We start from the raw sequence: 18,867 nt of genomic DNA, 5'->3' as shown, positions 1-18,867 counted from the left end.
TTTGCCCACTTTAGACTTGTCTGTCTTTGCTTATGCATTAGAGATGGTTTCAAGAATAAAAAACAGATCATCTTATCTTTCTATGCCCATTTTGTGTAAGTTACTTTTTATGGTATTAACTTATACTTATCCTAAGTAAAAAGTTCTAATACTTGCAAATAAAATTCCTTCAAGCAACACTATATTTTGAGTTATTTAATGTGAACAGTTTAAAGTTCACGCCATTAAAATTCTGTCAATAAAATATGTTAGATGAGGTAGGAAGTTTCCAACTTTTTAATTCTACTTGGTCAAATACAATTTTTACATATTAACAAAACAGCTTCAGAATTTAACATTATCTGACATATAATTTATCATTATACACTTTTAAAAAGGGAATATGAGTCTTATTCTAAATGCAATGGAAAACCATTGGACTTTTTTTTTTTAATTTATTTTTGGCTGCTTTGGATCTTCGTTGCTGCGCTCAACCTTTCTCTAGTTGTGGCGAGTGGGGGCTACTTGTTGCAGTGTGCGGGCTTCTCATTGCGGTGGCTTCTCTTGTTGTGGAGCACAGGCTCTAGGTGCATGGGCTTCAGTAGTTGTGGCATGCAGGCTCAGTAGTTGTGGCTCGTGGGCTTAGTTGTTCCAAGGCATGTGGGATCTTCCTGGACCAGGAATTGAACCCTTGTCCCCTGCATTGGCAGGCGGATTCTTAACCACTGTGCCACCAGGGAAGTCCCACCACTGGAGTTTTACTGTACATTTAATTTAAAAAGCATTTTTAACTGAAGTATAATGAGCAAAGTACACTAATGTTAATTAGAAGATAGATAACTCTACATCCCCTACCCCATGTAAGCACCACCCAGATCAAGATATAGAACATTTCCAGCAGCACAGGTTTTTTTTTATGTTCACTTAATTTGAAAGGTTGAATACTAAAGTCATTTGATGCCAAGTAAATCTTCACAGTAAGTCTTTCTAATAATAAACCAGATCATAGTAAATAACCTCCAAGAAGGCAAGGACAATCTCTTTTCAATGTTCCCTATTGATGGCCCAGCACCTAGAACTTAGTATCTAACCGGAACTTACTGAAAAAAGTTGTTGCCTACTGAGCAAAGGTAAACTAATTTAACACTAAAGTATTTCTCAGAAACAAATATAATTATTACTTTAACATCACTTTTTAGTAAAGTATTTAATTGAAGAGAAGAATTTCAAGGACTCTGTTTCTATACACAGATAGAAGGCACTAAAGTCTAGGTGAGCCAATGAGAAAATTATTCAATGTGGACTCTGAATCTCATCATTAATCTCCAACAGGATTTTCTAAATATGGCATTCCAGAGGAGTTGCTTCATTTAATACCATTTTCTTTGACACAATCCAAAACATTCATTTTATTTTTTCTTTGTTTTTCAGTTAGTTCTGATTATCTTTAACTCAAACTTCTTGGAACTTTCTATTCTAGTCAAGGTCTTAACCTGAATACCCAGCAGAATTTTAAAAAAAAATCCTTCTTCCAGTTTGAGGCTCCAGATTAGTTCATGGTTGCCTGACACTGTTTTGCCGAGACAAAAAAATGCAGGGATAGGGTAAAGAGTAGTATGTCACCTAGTGACTGCAACACAGCTGTAGTGCAAAGAACGGGGCGGGGGGCGGGGGGGAACAGAGAATGACAACTGGTTTCTAGAACACAAAAAATACAGCTGGGGCTTTCACTCTATTTTGGCAGAACCTGAAAATTACACCATGTCTGCAGAGACAACGTATTCAGTCAAAGTATAGACCAAAATCCTCCTAAATTAGGATACATAAAGAGCCTTCAGGTCTAGTGTCATGTAAATGGTCAAAACTAAAAACAAATGTTTTAAGTCAGTTAAAAGCAAACAGTCAGCTTTAGTTAGAATCATTTCAATTTCAGTAAACATCATTATAGCTTAAAATGAATTGCTGTCTGCCAATTTCCTCTCCTACTCCAATTACATCTACTATCTTCATTCAGCAAACACAATAGCAGTAGCATTATAGTGGTATTTCTAAGCCTCTTGGCAATGTGAAATCAAGGTAAGAAGCTAACATTCATTGAGTGTAAAAGTTGCTATGCATCAGGCATTATGCAAAGCACTTGACATAGGCTATCTCATTTCCTCAAAATTCCTAAAACAAGTAACCACACTCCTCTATTAAGTGAATATTTCAACTCTATTTTTAAGTTTGTTATATGCTAAATACTAAAATCAAAGGGCAAGAGTAAAGCAAAGTTACTGTCATGTGTATAGCATGAATGCTATACATGCTTTGGTATTTACTAAAATTTTAAAAACACTACAGGATCAACGATCTTTCCAGATTTCAAGAGATTTTAAAACCATGAATATTACTATTTTGAAGGTACTAATTATGTGCCAGACGATGTATTAAGGGCTTTATATTTTAACATTGAGGTAGGTATTATGACCCTTGCATTACTAATCAGGATTAGAAGTCAAATGACGGAAGAAAGGATCTATAATCACAAAAAATAAGAAAGTTACAGAATCAAAATCTTAACCTGCATGTGTCTCTTTGATTTGAAAACACTGTTACCTCTCTCTTGGATTACTATTATCTTTTTAAAATACACACCAATAACAAAAAAAATAACAGAACAGATTTAAATGCTAATGTAATTTTGACACTGGGAATCCATGCATGAACACTCTCTTCTTAGATGGGCAAGGCATGTTCCCTCAGTTTTGATTTGCTCATTGTAATCTGACTCTCTCTCTGGTAGTGGCCTCCTAGCAGAGATCTGATCAGCCAATTTCTGCTTGGCTCAATCCCACTTCTACCTACTGCTCCAAGTGTCTGCCTTCTTGTTCTCCTGAATGCCAGTTCTTTGGATTTCATCAGTATAAAAAACACTCCCTTCAGCTTATAAACTCCTAGAAGGCAGAGATTCCGTGTGTTAAGTTTGCTTTATAAACCAATATGAAGATACAGAAATCTAATATACACAGGTTAAAAACTTCCTTCCATTGTTTAACTATATCCATACTCATAATGGAAACTGTGTAATATTCTTAAAACAAACACACCCAAGCCAAACTGGAAATCCTATTTTAAAGCTCTCAGGCTACAATTCACATCTAGAAGACATTGATTATCAGTAATTTACTAAGACCCTACAATATTACTAACAGAAGTTTTCGATTTCTCCAAACTCATAAACTCTATTTCTATATAGTTTAACTCAGGGTTTTTCAACTTCAGCACTACTGGCATTTTGGACCAGATAATTCTTTGCTGGGATGGGGGGTGGGCCGGGCAGGTGGGCTCTCCCATGCACTGTAGCAGCCTCCCTGCCCTCTATCCACTAGATGCCAGTAGCACTTCCTCTCCCCATAGCTGAGACAACAAAAATAGAACGTCTCTAGCCACTGCCCAGTGTTCCCTGGCGGGGGTGGGGGGGGTGGGGGGGGCGGGGGGGGGCGGTGGTGTCAACCCAGTTGAGACCTACTGTTTTAATTTAATCTTATATGTTAAAATTAGATACTGGGGCTGTAGTATTTGCCAATAAAATTGTCCTAATCTACATTCTTACAAGGAATAAGGATGAAGTTCACTGGTATTCTCAGAGTGAATAAGTTAGCGAATTTCAGAGTTTTCTAGAAGAACCTGGCCTTTTGCACAATCCTAGAAAAGAGCTCTAGAAACTACATATCTGACCGTCTAAACTAGTGGGAGCAGGCTGGACAAAACTAAGGTGCTGATACATGACACAGGATGGAAAAGAATACTGGTGCTTATCGGCTCATTCCTTTTTCTTTGTGGCTCTAACTATACGTTATTTCATCAAGGGAAGTAATTAGCACCACAGATTAATTGCAGTATCATGTTTTTAGCAGTAAAAGCAGGTAGAATGTGTCTTTTAACAAATGTCTACTGAGTATAAGGCAGTTGGAGGGATAGAAAGAGGAGTAAAACAGAACCAACCTCAATGTAACATAAACGTTGGAAGCATTTCAAATTTTCAAAAAAAGGAAGCTAACTTTTTGGCTTAAGCTAAAGACAACAACAACAACAAAAGAAACTCCACCCACTCCACCCTCAGGATGTGTCATGAAACTGGACTGAATTCAAAGAGTGATCACTTTTGGTCACATCCAAGTTTTTTTGTTTTTTTTTTTTTTTGCGGTACGCGGGCCTCTCACTATTGTGGCCTCTGCCGTTGCGGAGCACAGGCTCTGGACGCGCAGGCTCACGGGCCCAGCTGCTCCACGGCATGTGGGACCTTCCCGGACCGGGGCACGAACCCGCGTCCCCTGCATCGGCAGGCGGACTCTCAACCACTGCACTACCAGGGAAGCCCCACATCCAAGTTTTAAGCGAAGTTCAACAATCAATGATTTGCTGGTTACAGAGATATATTCATTGAGGGGGAAAAAAATCTCAGTGTATATGTTTTATATTATCTGTGTTAGTTAGAAATTGATCCAGTTTTTAACTTTTATAAGCCTGGAATCATTGATTGTTCTCTATTTCTATGAGGTTTTACCATACCCTGACCTATAATGGAAATACCAATCACACTTTTCCCCTAATTGAGCACATAATACCTAATGTTTATTTATTTCTACTATTTTGAACATTTTCCCACATGCTTGTTTACTAATTTAATATCTTTGTGAAATATATTTTTTTATCAATTGACCAAATATTTAGAGACCAGTGTTTTTCTTACAAATATATGAGCTCTTTACAGAATAGATATTAACTTTATATAATACTTGTTGTAGTATTTCCTCCATCTTACTTCTGTTTTTATTATTCTTACATATGTAAATATTACACTTGGAATATTCAAATCTGCAAACTGTTCTTTTCCCTTTTGTTTCCTTTTATTGTTTTGAAAGTGAAATACCCACTATTATAAGTTTGATAAATATTCAATTCTACTTTATTCTAATTTTCCTTTGATTTGAATGCTCATATGTAACCTTTAAATCCTCTGAAATTTATCTTGGTGTCAGGTATTAAGTGGAGGTCTATGTTTATGGCCCTTCAACTGCTTAATGAGTTTTCTAAACACAAATTTCTGAAAAATGATTCCTTTTTTTTTCTCATGCCTCCCTTGGCATGTACCTAAAATGTACCATGGATCTATTACTGCTTTTAGCAGTATTTGGTTTCAGTTATTGTAGTTTTTCTCTTCCCTTTCTCTCTTATTTTTCAGATTTTTAACTTAATGCTTTTGACTACTTTTTCTCCCAGATAAACTTTAGAGAAACATTGTCAGAGTAAAAAGAATCCCAAAAACAATCTGAATGGAAAAAATAATTTAAATTGGGGAGTAAAAATTATATACTATCAGCCTTCCTTTTCAGAAACATGATACTACATTTATTTCACAAAGCCTTTTTCTTAAATATTTCAGAAAATTTTTAAATTTTATTTGTAGTTGTATTCATTTATTTAAGATAATTATCAATAAATACTTTTAATCACTTTTTCCCTAATGGAAATATTTATGTACTCTTGGTTAGTTTTCATGTCCCTCTTGTGATATCAAAAGATCTTACATAGTTTCAATGAATGCTCCTCTCCCTATACCTTTATAGTTGCTCTATAGGCTCTTTCTGGCAGTTCAGTCCTTGGGAATATTCATACAATAAGGAATATCTCAATTCCATTATATTAGATGTAATAGCCTAAGGGTATAGAAATATAGAAAAAGCATGTTTGCTCACTTACTGCTCAACAATAGTAATTAACTAGTTAAATCAGCTGAACTCAAAATTATATGATTCTGAAATCACATCTGTAATCACATTAATCTAAAGAAACTAATCCCCTGAGGAATATATTACAATACTGAAGACAAAAGTTACAGGTTTTCAGGAGCTAAGACTGCACATGAAACTCACACATACAGACCAAGAACAGAAGATTAAATAAACCACAGAATTGATATATCATTAACCTCCAATCTTCTGCATCAATAAAAAGAAGCATTAGTAGAGCTAATATGAAATTGTGAAGAATTTACCCATACAGATCAAGAAAGGAATCAATTGTCTTATACACAGTAGAAAATAGATTATGACACAAATGTATATTCCATAAAGCAGAAAACCAAAAGTTAACATAAACTTAACTGGTAGCAGCTTTCAGCTATTTCTGGATCACCACTAGTTTCTTATAAGCTCTCAAAAGGGAAAGGATCCCAAAGTACAGTGTGGTTAAAGTTTTGTTTGCTTGTTTGTTTAGTTTAGAAGCCACAAAGATCAGACTAAAAAATAATATTATTGTTAAGCTAACACTTACTGTGTGATTACTATGTGCTAGGTGCTGGACTAAGCGTTTTATAAATATATCATTTAATGTACACGTACACACACACAAAAAAAACCATGAAATTAGTACTATTTTTAACATCGTTTTCCAGATAAGAAACCAAGGTTACACAACTAGTAAGTTGTAAAGACAAACCCAAATTTTACTGATCCGCAAACTCATGTTTTTAACTACCATACTATACTGCTTCATATGAATTCTTTTCTTTACTTATTCAATTATGAACCATCTTAAAAGCTTTTGCACAGTAAAGGAAACCATAAACAAGACAAAAAGACAACCCTCAAAATGGGAGAAAATATTTGCAAATGAAACAACAGACATTTATTAATTTCCAAAATATACAAACAACTCATGGAGCTCAATATCAAAAAAACAAACAATCCAGTTAAAAAATGGGCAGAAGACCTAAATAGACATTTCACCAAAGAAGACATACAGATGGCCAAGAGGCACATGAAAAGATGTTCAACATCACTAATTATTAGAGAAATGCAAATCAAAACCACAATGAAGTATCACCTCATGCCGGTCAGAATGGCCATTATCAAAAAATCTAGAAACAATAAATGCTGGAAAGGGCGTGGTGAAAAGGGAGCCCTCCTGCACTGTTGGTGGGAATGTAAATTGATACAGCCACTATGGTAAACAGTATGGAGGTTCCTTAAAAAACTAAAAATAGAACTACCATATGACCCAGCAATCCCACTACTGGGCATATGCCCTGAGAAAACCATAATTCAAAAAGAGACATTGGGCTTCCCTGGTGGCACAGTGGTTGAGAGTCCACCTGCCGATGCAGGGGACACAGGTTTGTGCCCCGGTCCAGGAAGATCCCACATGCCGTGGAGCGGCTAGGCCCGTGAGCCATGGCCGCTGAGCCTGCGCGTCCGGAGCCTGTGCTCTGCAACGGGAGGGGCCCCAACAGTGAGAGGCCCGCGTACCGCAAAAAAAAAAAGATACATTTACCACCAATGTTCATTGCAGCACTATTTACAACAGCCAGGACATGGAATCACCTAAATGTCCATCAACAGATGAATGGATAAAGAAGATGCGGCACATATATACAATGGAATATTACTCAGCCATAAAAAGAAACGAAATTGAGTTATTTGTAGTGAGGTGGATGGACCTAGAGTCTGTCATAGAGTGAAGTAAGTCAGAAAGAGAGAAACAAATACCGTATGCTAACACATAGATATGGAATCTAAAAAAAAAATGGTTCTGATGAACCTAGGGGCTGGACAGGAATAAAGACACAGATGTAGAGAATGGACTTCAGGAAATGGGGAGGGGGAAGGGTAAGCTGGGATGAAGTAAGAGAGTAGCACTGATATACATACACTACCAAATGTAAAATAGATAGATAGTGGGAAGCAGCTGCATGGCACAGGGAAATCAGCTGGGTGCTTTGCGACCACCTAGAGGTGTGGGATAAGGAGGGTGGGAGGGAGACACAAGAGGGAAGGGATATGGGGATATACGTATGCATATAGCTGATTCACCCTGTTATACAGCAGAAACTAACACAACACTGTAAAGCAATTATACTCCAATAAAGATGTTTTTTAAAAAAAAGAAATTAGAAAATTTAAAAACCCCATTTAAAACTGCATCAAAAACATGAAACACAGATAAAAAATGATATACACAATTCTGGTAAGCTTTTATGTATAAATCACCAAGCTGATTTTAACATTTATATGGAAATGCAAAGAACGCAAACTGAGATAAACAGTTTTGAAAAAAAGAACAAAGTTGCAGGATTTATGCCCTGACATCATGTCTTTATAAAACTAAAGAATTCAAGACAATGTGGAATTAGTTTAAGGATACAGACACATAAGTCGATAAAACAAAACAGTGTTCAAAAATGGCCCAAGATATATGTGGTCAACTGATTTACAACCAAGGTACTAAAGTAATTGAGTAAGGGAAGAATAGTCTTTTCAACAAATGGTCCTGGAAAAATCTGATGTCCTACAAAAAGAAATGAAGTTTGATTCTTATCTTACCATATACAAAATTATTTTGAAATGGACTGTTGAATTGTGCCCCTCAAAGAGATGTTCAAGACTTCCCTGGTGGCGCAGTGGTTAAGAATCCGCCTGCCAATGCAGGGGACACGGGTTCAAGCCCTGGTCCGTGAAGATCCCACAAGCCGTGGAGCAACTAAGCCCGTGTGCCACAACTACTGAGCCTGCGCTCTAGAGCCCACGAACCACAGCTACTGAAGTCCATGTGCCTAGAGCCCATGCTCCTCAACAAGAGAAGCCACCACAATGAGAAGCCCATGCAGTGCAATGAAGAACAGCCCCCGCTCACCACAACTAGAGAAAGCCCATGCACAGCAACGAAGACCCAATGCAGCCAAAAATAAAAATAAAAAGAATAAAAAGAAAACAGAAAGATCTCAAATAAACAACCTAACTTTATACCTCAAGAAACTAGAAAAAGAAGAACAAGAAGTAGTAGAAGGAAGGAAATAACAAAGATCACAGTGGAAATAAATGAAATAGAGACTAAAAACACAACAGAAAAGATCAATGAAACTAAGAGCTGGTTTTTAAAAAAGATAAACAAAATCGACAAGCCTTTGTACAGACTTAACAAGAAAAAAAGAAGACTCATATAAACTAAATTACAAATGAAAGAGAAGACATTACAACTGATACACATAAATACAAAGGATCATAAGAGGCTACTATGAACAATTACACACCAACAAACTGGACACTTAGAGGAAGTAGATAAATTCCTAGAAACATGCAACCTACCAATCCTGAATCATGAAGGAATAGAAAATCTGAATAGATCAATTAATAGTAAGGAGGCTGAATCAGTAATCAGAAACCTCTCAACAAACAAAAGCTCAGAACCAGAGGGCTTTACTGGTAAATTCTACCAAATATTTAAATAAGAATACCAATCCTTCTTAAATTCTTCCAAAAAATAGAAGTAGAAGGAACACTTCCAAACTCATTTTACAAGACCCACATTACCCTGATAATAAAGCCAGACGAGGACACTACAAGAAAATTACAGCCTAATATCCCTGATGAACATATACATAAATATCCTCAACAAAATGTTAACCAACTGAATTCATTAAAAGGATCGCACACATCATCAAGTGGCATTTATTCCAGGGATGAAAGGATGTTTCAACGCACACAAATCAATAAACGCGACACACTACATTAACAATATGAAAGATAAAAATCATAATCATCTCAATAGTTGCAGAAAGAGCATTTAACCAAATTCAACATCCATCATGACAAAAACTCTCAACAAAGTGAGTGGAGAAGGGACGTACTTCAAAATAATAAAGACCATATATTAACAAGCCCACAGCTAACATCATACTTAATGGTGAAAAGCTGAAAACTTTTCCTTTAAGATCAGGAACAAGACAGGATGTCCACTCTCACCATCTTTATTCAGCATAGTACTGGAAGTCCTAGTCAGAGCAGTTAGACAAGCGAAAGACATAAAAGACATACAAATCAGAAAGGAAGAAGCAAAACTGTATATCTGCAGAAGACGTGACACTATATATAGAAAAGCTTAAAGACTCCACCAAAAAAACTGTTAAAATTAATTTAAAAATTCAGTAAAGTTACAGGATACAAAGTCAATATACAAAAATCAATTGCATTTCTATATACTAATAACATACTACTGGAAAGAGAAATTAGAAGCAATCTCAGGACTTCCCTGGTGGTCCAGCGGTAAAGAATCCGCCTTCCAATACAGGGGATGCAGGTTCCATCCCTGGTCGGGGAGCTAAGAGCCCACATGCAACTAAGCCTGTGCACCACAACTACTGAGCTCATGCGCCTCAACAAGAGAGCCTGCATGCTGCAAACTACTGAGCCCATGCACCCTGGAGCCCGTGCACAACTAGAGAGAGAAAAATCCACACCCCACAACTATAGAGAAGCCCGCACACCATAACTAGAGAGAAGTCTGTGCACCACAACTAGAGAGAGAAAAACCCACACGCCACAACTAGAGAGAAGCCCGCATGCCACAACTAGAGAGAAGTCTGCGCACCACCACTAGAGAGAGAAAAACCCGCATGCCACAAGTAGAGAGAAGCTTGCATGCCACAACTAGAGAGAAGCCCCCACACAGCAACGAAAGATCCTGCATGCCTCAACAAAGATCCCGCATGCCTCAACAAAGATCCCACATGCCTCAACTAAGACCTGACGCAGTCAGAAAAAAAAAAGAAACAAACTCACGTGCAGGTGTATCAAAAAGAATAAAATACCTACAAATAAATTTAACCAAGGAGGTGAAAGACCTATACACTGGGAACTGTAAGACATTGATGAAAGAAATTGTAGAAGATGCAAATAAAAGATATTCTATGTTCACAAACTGAAAGAATATTAAGATGTCCATACTACCCAAAATGATCTACTGATTCAATGCAATTCCTATCAAAATTCCAATGATTATTTTTTACAAAAATAGAAAAAGCAATCTTAAAATTTGTATGGAACCACAGAAGACCCCAAATAGCCAAAACAGTCTTAAGAAGAACAAAGCTGGAGGCATCATGCCTCTGATTTCAAACTACACTTCAAAGTCACAGTAATCAAACCAATATGGTATTGGCATAAAAATGGACACATTAAATCAATGAAACAGAACAGAGCCCAGAAATAAACCCATGCGTATATATTTATTTACAACAAAGGAGCCAAGAATATACAACGGGAAAGGACAGTCTCTTCAATAAATGGTGCTGGGAAAACTGAAGAGCCACATGCAGAAGAATGAAACTGAAGCCCAGTCTTACACTGTACACAAAAATCAACTGAAAATGGACTACAGACTTGAACATAAGATCTGAAACCATAAAACTCCTAGAAGAAAACATAAGAGGGTAAGCTCCTTGACATCGAACCCAGCAATGATTTTTTGGATTTGACATAAACTGCAAAGGCAACAAAAGCAAAAACAAGTATGACTAAATCAAACTAAAAGCTTCTCTATAGCAAAGGAAACCATTAAAAAATGAAAAGGAAGGGCTTCCCTGGTGGTGCAGTGGTTGAGAGTCTGCCTGCTGATGCAGGGGACACAGGTTCGTGTCCCGGCCCGAGAAGATCCCATATGCCGCGGAGCGGCTGGGCCCGTGAGCCATGGCCGCTGAGCCTGCGTGTCCAGAGCCTGTGCTCCGCAACGGGAGAGGCCACAACAGGGAGAGGTCCGTGTACCGCCAAAAAAAAAAAAGAAAAAAAAATTAAAAGGAAACCTATGGAATTGGAGAAAATATCTTCAAATCTTATATCTGATAAAGGGTTAATATCCAAAATATATAAAGAACTCACATAACTCAACATCAAAAGAAAACAACACAAAACAAAAAAAAAACCACCTATCAATTAGATTAAAAAATGGGCAGAGGAGGACTTCCCTGGTGGTGCAGTGGTTAAGAATCTGCCTGCCAATGCAGGGGACACGGGTTCGAGCCCTGGTCTGGGAAAATCCCACATGCCGCAGAGCAACTAAGTCCGTGCGCCACAACTACTGAGCCCACGTGCCACAACTACTGAAGCCTGCACACCTAGAGCCCATGGTCTGCAAGAAGAGAAGCCACCACGAGAAGCCCGCACACTGCAACAGAGTAGCCCCCACTTGCCACAACCAGAGAAAAGCCCACGCGCAGCAACGAAAACTCAATGTAGCCAAAAATAAAATAAATAAAATAAATTTATTTTTTTAAAAACTGGGCAGAGGAACTTAATAAACATTTTTCCAAAAAAGACATACAAATGGCCAACAGGTACATGAAAAAGTTTTCCATCAATAATCATCAGGGAAATGCAAATCAAAACCACAATGAGGTATCACATCACACCCGTTAGAATGGCTACTGTCAAAAGGATAATAACATATGTTGACAAGGATGTGGAGAAATGGGAACCCTGGTGCACTGTTAATGGGAATGTAAATTGGTGCAGGCACTATGGAACAGCGTGGAGGTTCCTCAAAAAATTAAAAACCGAACTACCATGTGATCCAGCAATTCCACTTCTGGGTATACAGTCAAAGGATATGAAATCACTATCTTGAGTGAAATCTGCACCCTCATGTTATTGCATCATTATTTACAATAGCCAAGATGTGGAAACAACCTATGTGTCTGTTCATCGACAGATGGATAAAGAAAATGTGATACACACACACACACACACACACACACACACTATTCAATCTTAAAAGGAAGGAAATCCTATCATTTGCAACAACGTGGATGGACCTTGAGGGCATTATGCTAATAAGTAAGATAAGTCAAGCAGAGAAAAATAAATATTGTATGATTTCACTTATATGTGGAATCTGGAAAAACCAGAGCTGGTGATTACTAGAGACAAAGGGTAGAAGGTGGGGAAATGGGTGAAAGTGGTCAAAGGGTACTAACTTCTAGTTATAAAATAAGTAAGTTCAGGCAATGTAATGTACAGCATGGTGACTACAGTTAACAATACTTTATATCTGAAAGTTTTTAAGAGAACAGATCTTACAAATTCTCATCACAAGAAAAAAAAAACTCACATTAACTATGTGAGATGCACCAAAACTTGTTGCAAGTATTAAGCAGAAAGGGTGTGCGAAGCTCCTGACATACAGTAGGTACTCAATAAATGTTGTCAATTATAATCTTCCTCCTTTCCCCTCCCATATCTTTGCTCATCCTGATTTTTTTGCCTTGGTATGTACTCCTTACCTCCCATATCACTGAAATCTTACTCATTCTTTAAGTATCAGATGAAATGTTACATTTCATATGAAGTCTTTCATATCTTTTATCAACCTGAGAAGAGCACTTTTTATTTTAACTTCACTTTCTACTTCTCATATTTTATTCTGGTAAATGTTTCCCTTACCAGACTATAAGCTTTTTGAGGGAAGGGACATTTGGTTAATCTACTTCTTAAAATTTAACCAGTGCTCTACCTTTAAAAGGTTCAATAAATGTATTTACTAAGAACAGAAATAAGAAAAGCAGGTGTGCCCATCAGAGTCCTGGGAGTTAACCTGGAGCTATGCATGTGTAGGTAATGGAAGTAAGTGATTAGCAAGCAAGAATCTAAGAGAGAATGTAAAAAGAAAAGAACTTCTGACATGGTTTTTCCATCTCCCAGGTGAGTTAGGGATCCATGAAACCTCTCTATCAAACCCCAGAATCTGAGTTGGTTCCCTTAAGATTTCTTTCCAGTTAGGACCTGAGTAGATCATTCCTTGAAATTCCTTTCTCCTTTATCTGTCTCTAGAGTGAAGACTTAACTTTAGGTTAAATGATTCAGAATTTCACAGCTGGAATTATACACTAGAAATCATCCCAACTCGGGCTTCCCTGGTGGAGCAGTGGTTAAGAATCTGCCTGCCAATGCAGGGGACACGGGTTCGAGCCCTGGTCCAGGAAGATCCCACATGCCATAGAGCAACTAAGCCCGTGCGCCACAACTACTGAGCCTGTGCTCTAGAGACTGTGAGCCACAACTACTGAGCCTGCGTGCCACAACTACTGAAGCCTGTGCTCCGCAACAAAGAGTAGCCCCCGCTCACCGCAACTAGAGAAAGCCCGCGTGCAGTGACGAAGACCCAACACAGCCAAAAATAAAATAAAATAAATTTATTAAAAAAAAAAAATCATCCCAACTCAATAATTTGATAGATGTGGAAATGTAATACAGAGAAGTCAAATCACATAAAGGTATGCAGTTAATAAACAACAGAGCTGGGCATTCCCTGGCGGTCCAGTGGTTAGGACTCTGTGCTCTCACTGCTGAGGGCCTGGGTTCAATCCCTGGTTGGCGAACTAAGATCCCGCAAGCTGTATGGGATGGCCAAAAACAAACGAAAAACAATACAGCTGACCTAGTTACAAGCTCAATACTCTTTTTCACTACACTTAAACAACAGTTAGGATTCTAGCACATGTCAAAAGGAGTGTGTAATAAGATTATGTCACATACATGTTTTATATTTTTGCCAAGCACATCCCCATATCACTACAATATTGCCTCAAATTCAGTTCACCATGATATTCATTTTATGCTGGCTATCTCCATAATCAATAATTCTATTTTATATTTGCATACAGTTCACCCTGAATTATCTTTTCTTGAGCCATATCTTATTTCCTTGGCTTCACTAGAATTCTTCATAGATTATGATTTTTAACCTAGCTTCCCAAGAACTTGACCCATCTGACCCACTTCTCACATCTATATTAATGAGGAAGTAACATTCATTCTAAAGTAATCCTGTAGAAAATCAGTATGCCTCTGTATAAATATAAGAACTAAGTCAAATTTCCAAAGGTTGAAAACTGAATAATATAGCTCTACCAAAACATTAGTTATGATTTTCTATGGGCTCAAAAAAAGAGAGACAATAAAGTTACAAATTGTATTTAAGTTAAACTCTTACCATTAAATTAAAAACCTAGTTGCAAAAATATTTATTAAAACATCTGTTACCATCTGATGAAAGGGAAGTTAAAAGCAAAGATACTTAAAGACACAAAGATGGTTCTACAGATCTACAAAAGAATACCTAAAATTACTTTTGGCCACATTTAAATAGATAAGTCACTGTTAACACACAGGAGACAAGGGTCATTTTCACAAACCACATAACATTTTTTTGACTGTTAATTACTTCTACATCAGAAGATAATGACAAACCATGTAAAGCATAAGTAACTGAAACAAAAACAGTAAGACGAGGAGCATTATCCAAACACATTAATCTTACTGATAGGATTTTTAAAACATAAAGTATACTAAGTTGTTTGAAACATAGGCTTGGTCCATTAAAAAGAAAATGTAACCAATTCATACTACTTATATACAGTTTTATGATAAAACATAGAACATACCAGCTCATGCATCAAATCAAGATTATTAAAGAAATTTAGCTAAGATTCCTTAAAAAATGGTATGGTACAGGGCAGGGGGTGAGTTAATTGGAAGCAAAATAAAATCACCCTCAATTTAAAATTTGAGGGTGATTTTAAATTTAAAATTTTTCTTCTATTCTGATATATATTACAGCTCATTTACCTAATTTTTAAGAGACAGAGAGAGTGTGGTCCTCTGGCAGTTTAGGTGAAATCAGGATCTAAAGGGGACAAAAGGGCAGCATACAGGGGACCTAGGAAGGGGACCTAGGAAGAACGAGGTATGGACCTGGACTCAGCAGCAGCTGTGTCTCATCCTTTTGGTAAGCCCCCTTGATGCCTTGTGCCTTCTACCTCCTGACTGTTTTCTCTGAAAACAAGTGAGACTGCTTAAGTCCTCTTGACTTTACACTGATTTTCCTGCTCTTAAAGAGATGAATTGAATAAGCAGTATTTTAAAGCCTGGATATAGGCTCCAGCTGTTAGACTCTGAAATTTCAGACTTTAGGCTTTTAGTCTATCAGGACTCTCTCCCAATGCTCAGAATTAAGAATATAAACAACTGATTGATCCATATGTGTTAACTCACTGTTGCATGTATAATTTATAGAAAAGCAGTAGAAACAATATTACTCAGAAAAACTACTGACATAAATAGCATGCACAGTACCTTTTGATAAACAATGGAGCACACAAGATCCTTGACTGCAGATAAAGATAGTTCCTGGGCTTCGATGGTAATACTCTCCCGTGTAAGGCCAATTTGCAGTAGAAATGAGATTGTATGCACTGAGCCTCTGGAGTTGGTGAGTGATGGTGCACTGAAGCTTCCATTAGAGAGTCGCGCAGAGAGCCCTGTTTTAGGACTTGAACACGGAGAAGGAGCTGGAAGCACAGCAGGAAGAGTTGCAGGTATTACAGACTTCTGGGATGATGGAGGAGAATTGTTTGCAGACATCTGCCTTTCTTTAATCTTTTAAAACAGTTGTCAATTCTTTTTCAATGGTTATGAAGAGGCCTTAAAATCACAGTGGTAAAAAAATGACTGTACTTTCAGATTTAGTTGAAAGCTTCTTTATTTCCTCTTTTAAGCCACTCATGCTGATGATGGCAAGTTCTACAACTGTGAGTTGAATATACAAAAGGTCCCACTTCCCTTAATATCAGTCCCATCAAAGAAGAGTCTTGTCTTTAGGACCACAACCAGGGTTTTGGAAAGGATTTAACATCACTGAATTATCCTCATCAGAAGAGAGTTGACATTGTTTATTTACTAAACATCTTCATCTATTTTCTTTTAAGTCTATTCTTGTCTCTCTCTTTTAATTTCAGAAAATACATAATGAATAAAAGTTGTTTTTCTGTCAAAATAAAATCCTAGTTTAAAAAATAAAAAGTGTTTAGGATTAGTCTATTCAGTACTTATCCTTTGGTTCCTTGATCTAATGGGACACTTTCTCAAATGTCCACACCTTAAATCACCTTCTCAAATGTCCTCATTTTCATTTTGGAGGAGCAAATTTTTCCAGGATTAAGCACAAAGGCTTTTTAAAATAGTACAGGCATATTCCACTTGGTGAATGGGCCCATGGAGAAAAGTTGATGCTTTCTGAAATGTAGGTAGCCTGGAAGAAATTTTTTAGAAACTTTTAATATTTTATACTCACTTAACATTATTTTAAAAATGCAAGAATCCTTGGGGCTTCCCTGGTGGCCCAGTGGTTAAGAATCTGCCTGCCAATGCAGGGCACATGGGTTTGAGCTCTGGTCCAGGAAGATCCCACATGCTGCAGAGCAACTAAGCCCGTGCACCACAACTACTGAGCCTGCGCTCTAGAGCCCGCGAGCCACAACTACTGAGCCCACGTGTCACAACTACTGAAGCCCGTGAGCCTCAACTACTGAAGCCTGCGCACCTAGAGCCCACGCTCCGCAAAAAGAGAAGCCACTGCAACGAGAAGCCTGCACAACTGCAACGAAGAGCAGCCCCTGCTCACCGCAACTAGAGAAAGCTCAGGTGCAACAATGAAGACCCAACACAGCCAAAATAAATAAAATTTATTAATTAATTAAAAAAAAGAATCCTTGTGCTTTTTTAAAATGATATGTTTTGGCTGTATGTTTATAATTCACCAATAAATCCTAATGGGTAGCCTTTTTTTTTTTTGGTCTAGTTATCAGAGCCCATGATTTCAGGGAGAGCCTCCTGATAAAAAAAAAAAAGAGCAAAAAACAAAACCCTGCTATTCCTCACTAATACCTAAAACTTGAAGGTCAAACACTTTTATTCCACAAATACACAACTGAGTTATGACAAAAACAGAAGGGACAAAAAAGAAAAGTAAAACTGACATCGTCATAGAAATAAAGTACCACTTGGCCATACAAAAGATGTGTAATACTGCCCTAACATAGACAAGAGTATTCTTTTTTATATTAAAAGTTTAAATCTAAGCAGATTTCTTTCAGAAAACTAAGGAAGCATATACTAAACACAGTTATATGACACACAAAGAAGTATAAAAGACATACTTAAGACAGGAACATAGGAAAAAGCGATCTTGTCATAAAAAATTTCTAAAAGTGAAAAAGAGAACACTAAGCACAGTTACATATGTATCACAGTTTTACATAAGGACAGTTCAAAAAGTAAAAGTACGACCCCATGGCTAAGTGAAATGGCTCACAAGAGAAGGACCTTTCAATTTAAATTCCATCCATATACCTGTAAAGTCTAATGATGAAAAAGAGTGAAGCATCCAATGTGGTTGCAGAATGACTCTGGAAAGTAGTTAATGGGGCTAAATAAACGAGGATGAACATAACAGAAGAGCAAAAACATACAGATATAGTATTAAGAATGAGCAAGTTCAAGAAAAAGTATGGCTTAGAAAAAAACTGCTTAAAGATAACAGCTTTTAGAACTACATTCAGATAAGTAATTTTAACCCATTTTATATTGTACAGCACTTAACATCTTGTAAATGTTTTATATGCTTTATCTCATGATATCTCTTTGGAATTTGACAAGGCAAATATTATTTATTATTTTTGCAAATGAGTTAACGGAAGCAAAAGCAGATAAAGTAACTTGCCCAGCATCAAATGGCCATTAAGAGGTGGAGTGGGAATCAGGACCCAAGTTTCATACTTTCCTACCAAGTGCTGTCTCCACAATCACATACCATTTCTGAAAGAACAAGGAACTGAGAGAATCACCGCTCAGAGAGGATGTTAAGGTTGAGAGAGCACATTGAGAAGGCACAATTGCTCAACTGGTCTTTTGCTTACTTTCTCTGAGTTTTTAAACTAAAGTTGTAGCAGAGCATTGAGAACTGAAACCTGAGCCTCGTGAATACGAGGGACTAACACATCTTTATGGAAGTGCAAGTCTTCGGGTTCAGATGCAATGCACTCCATATTGCTAAAGCAATTAGTCAGTGCAATTACAAAGCTGACTCCTATCATCTTGGAGAAAGAGTTCAGAAAGAGAGAAACAGTCATGGGCTGGAGATGGGTCAGAACGGCTTCAAGTTTTATGGGCTGGAGGAGTGGGAAAGTGATTTCAGAAACTGCAGACATATAAACTTAATGTTAACCCTTAGTCAAAT

At 37.3% G+C, this 18,867-nt stretch overlaps 1 protein-coding gene across 3 annotated transcripts in view; it reads right to left on the bottom strand.

Annotated features, from left to right (window-relative positions):
• PRKD3 (protein kinase D3) overlaps positions 1 to 18,867 on the bottom strand; it is a 76,890-nt gene that overhangs the window by 52,191 nt on the left and 5,832 nt on the right. For 2 of the 3 annotated variants that reach the window (XM_079941446.1, XM_079941447.1), the window contains exon 2: positions 15,927 to 16,881. The exons of the other annotated variant lie outside the window; for it this stretch is intronic. In XM_079941446.1, coding sequence (XP_079797572.1) covers positions 15,927 to 16,214 — 288 coding nt within the window. In that variant the 5' untranslated portion in view covers positions 16,215 to 16,881. The remainder of the gene's footprint in view (positions 1 to 15,926; positions 16,882 to 18,867) is intronic. 3 annotated transcript variants of the gene reach the window in all.

Source organism: Stenella coeruleoalba, assembly GCF_951394435.1.
Source record: "Stenella coeruleoalba genome assembly, chromosome: 13".
Taxonomy (NCBI): domain Eukaryota; kingdom Metazoa; phylum Chordata; class Mammalia; order Artiodactyla; family Delphinidae; genus Stenella; species Stenella coeruleoalba.
Note: the sequence above shows the minus strand (reverse complement) of the source record. Positions and strands in the feature narration are given on the sequence as shown.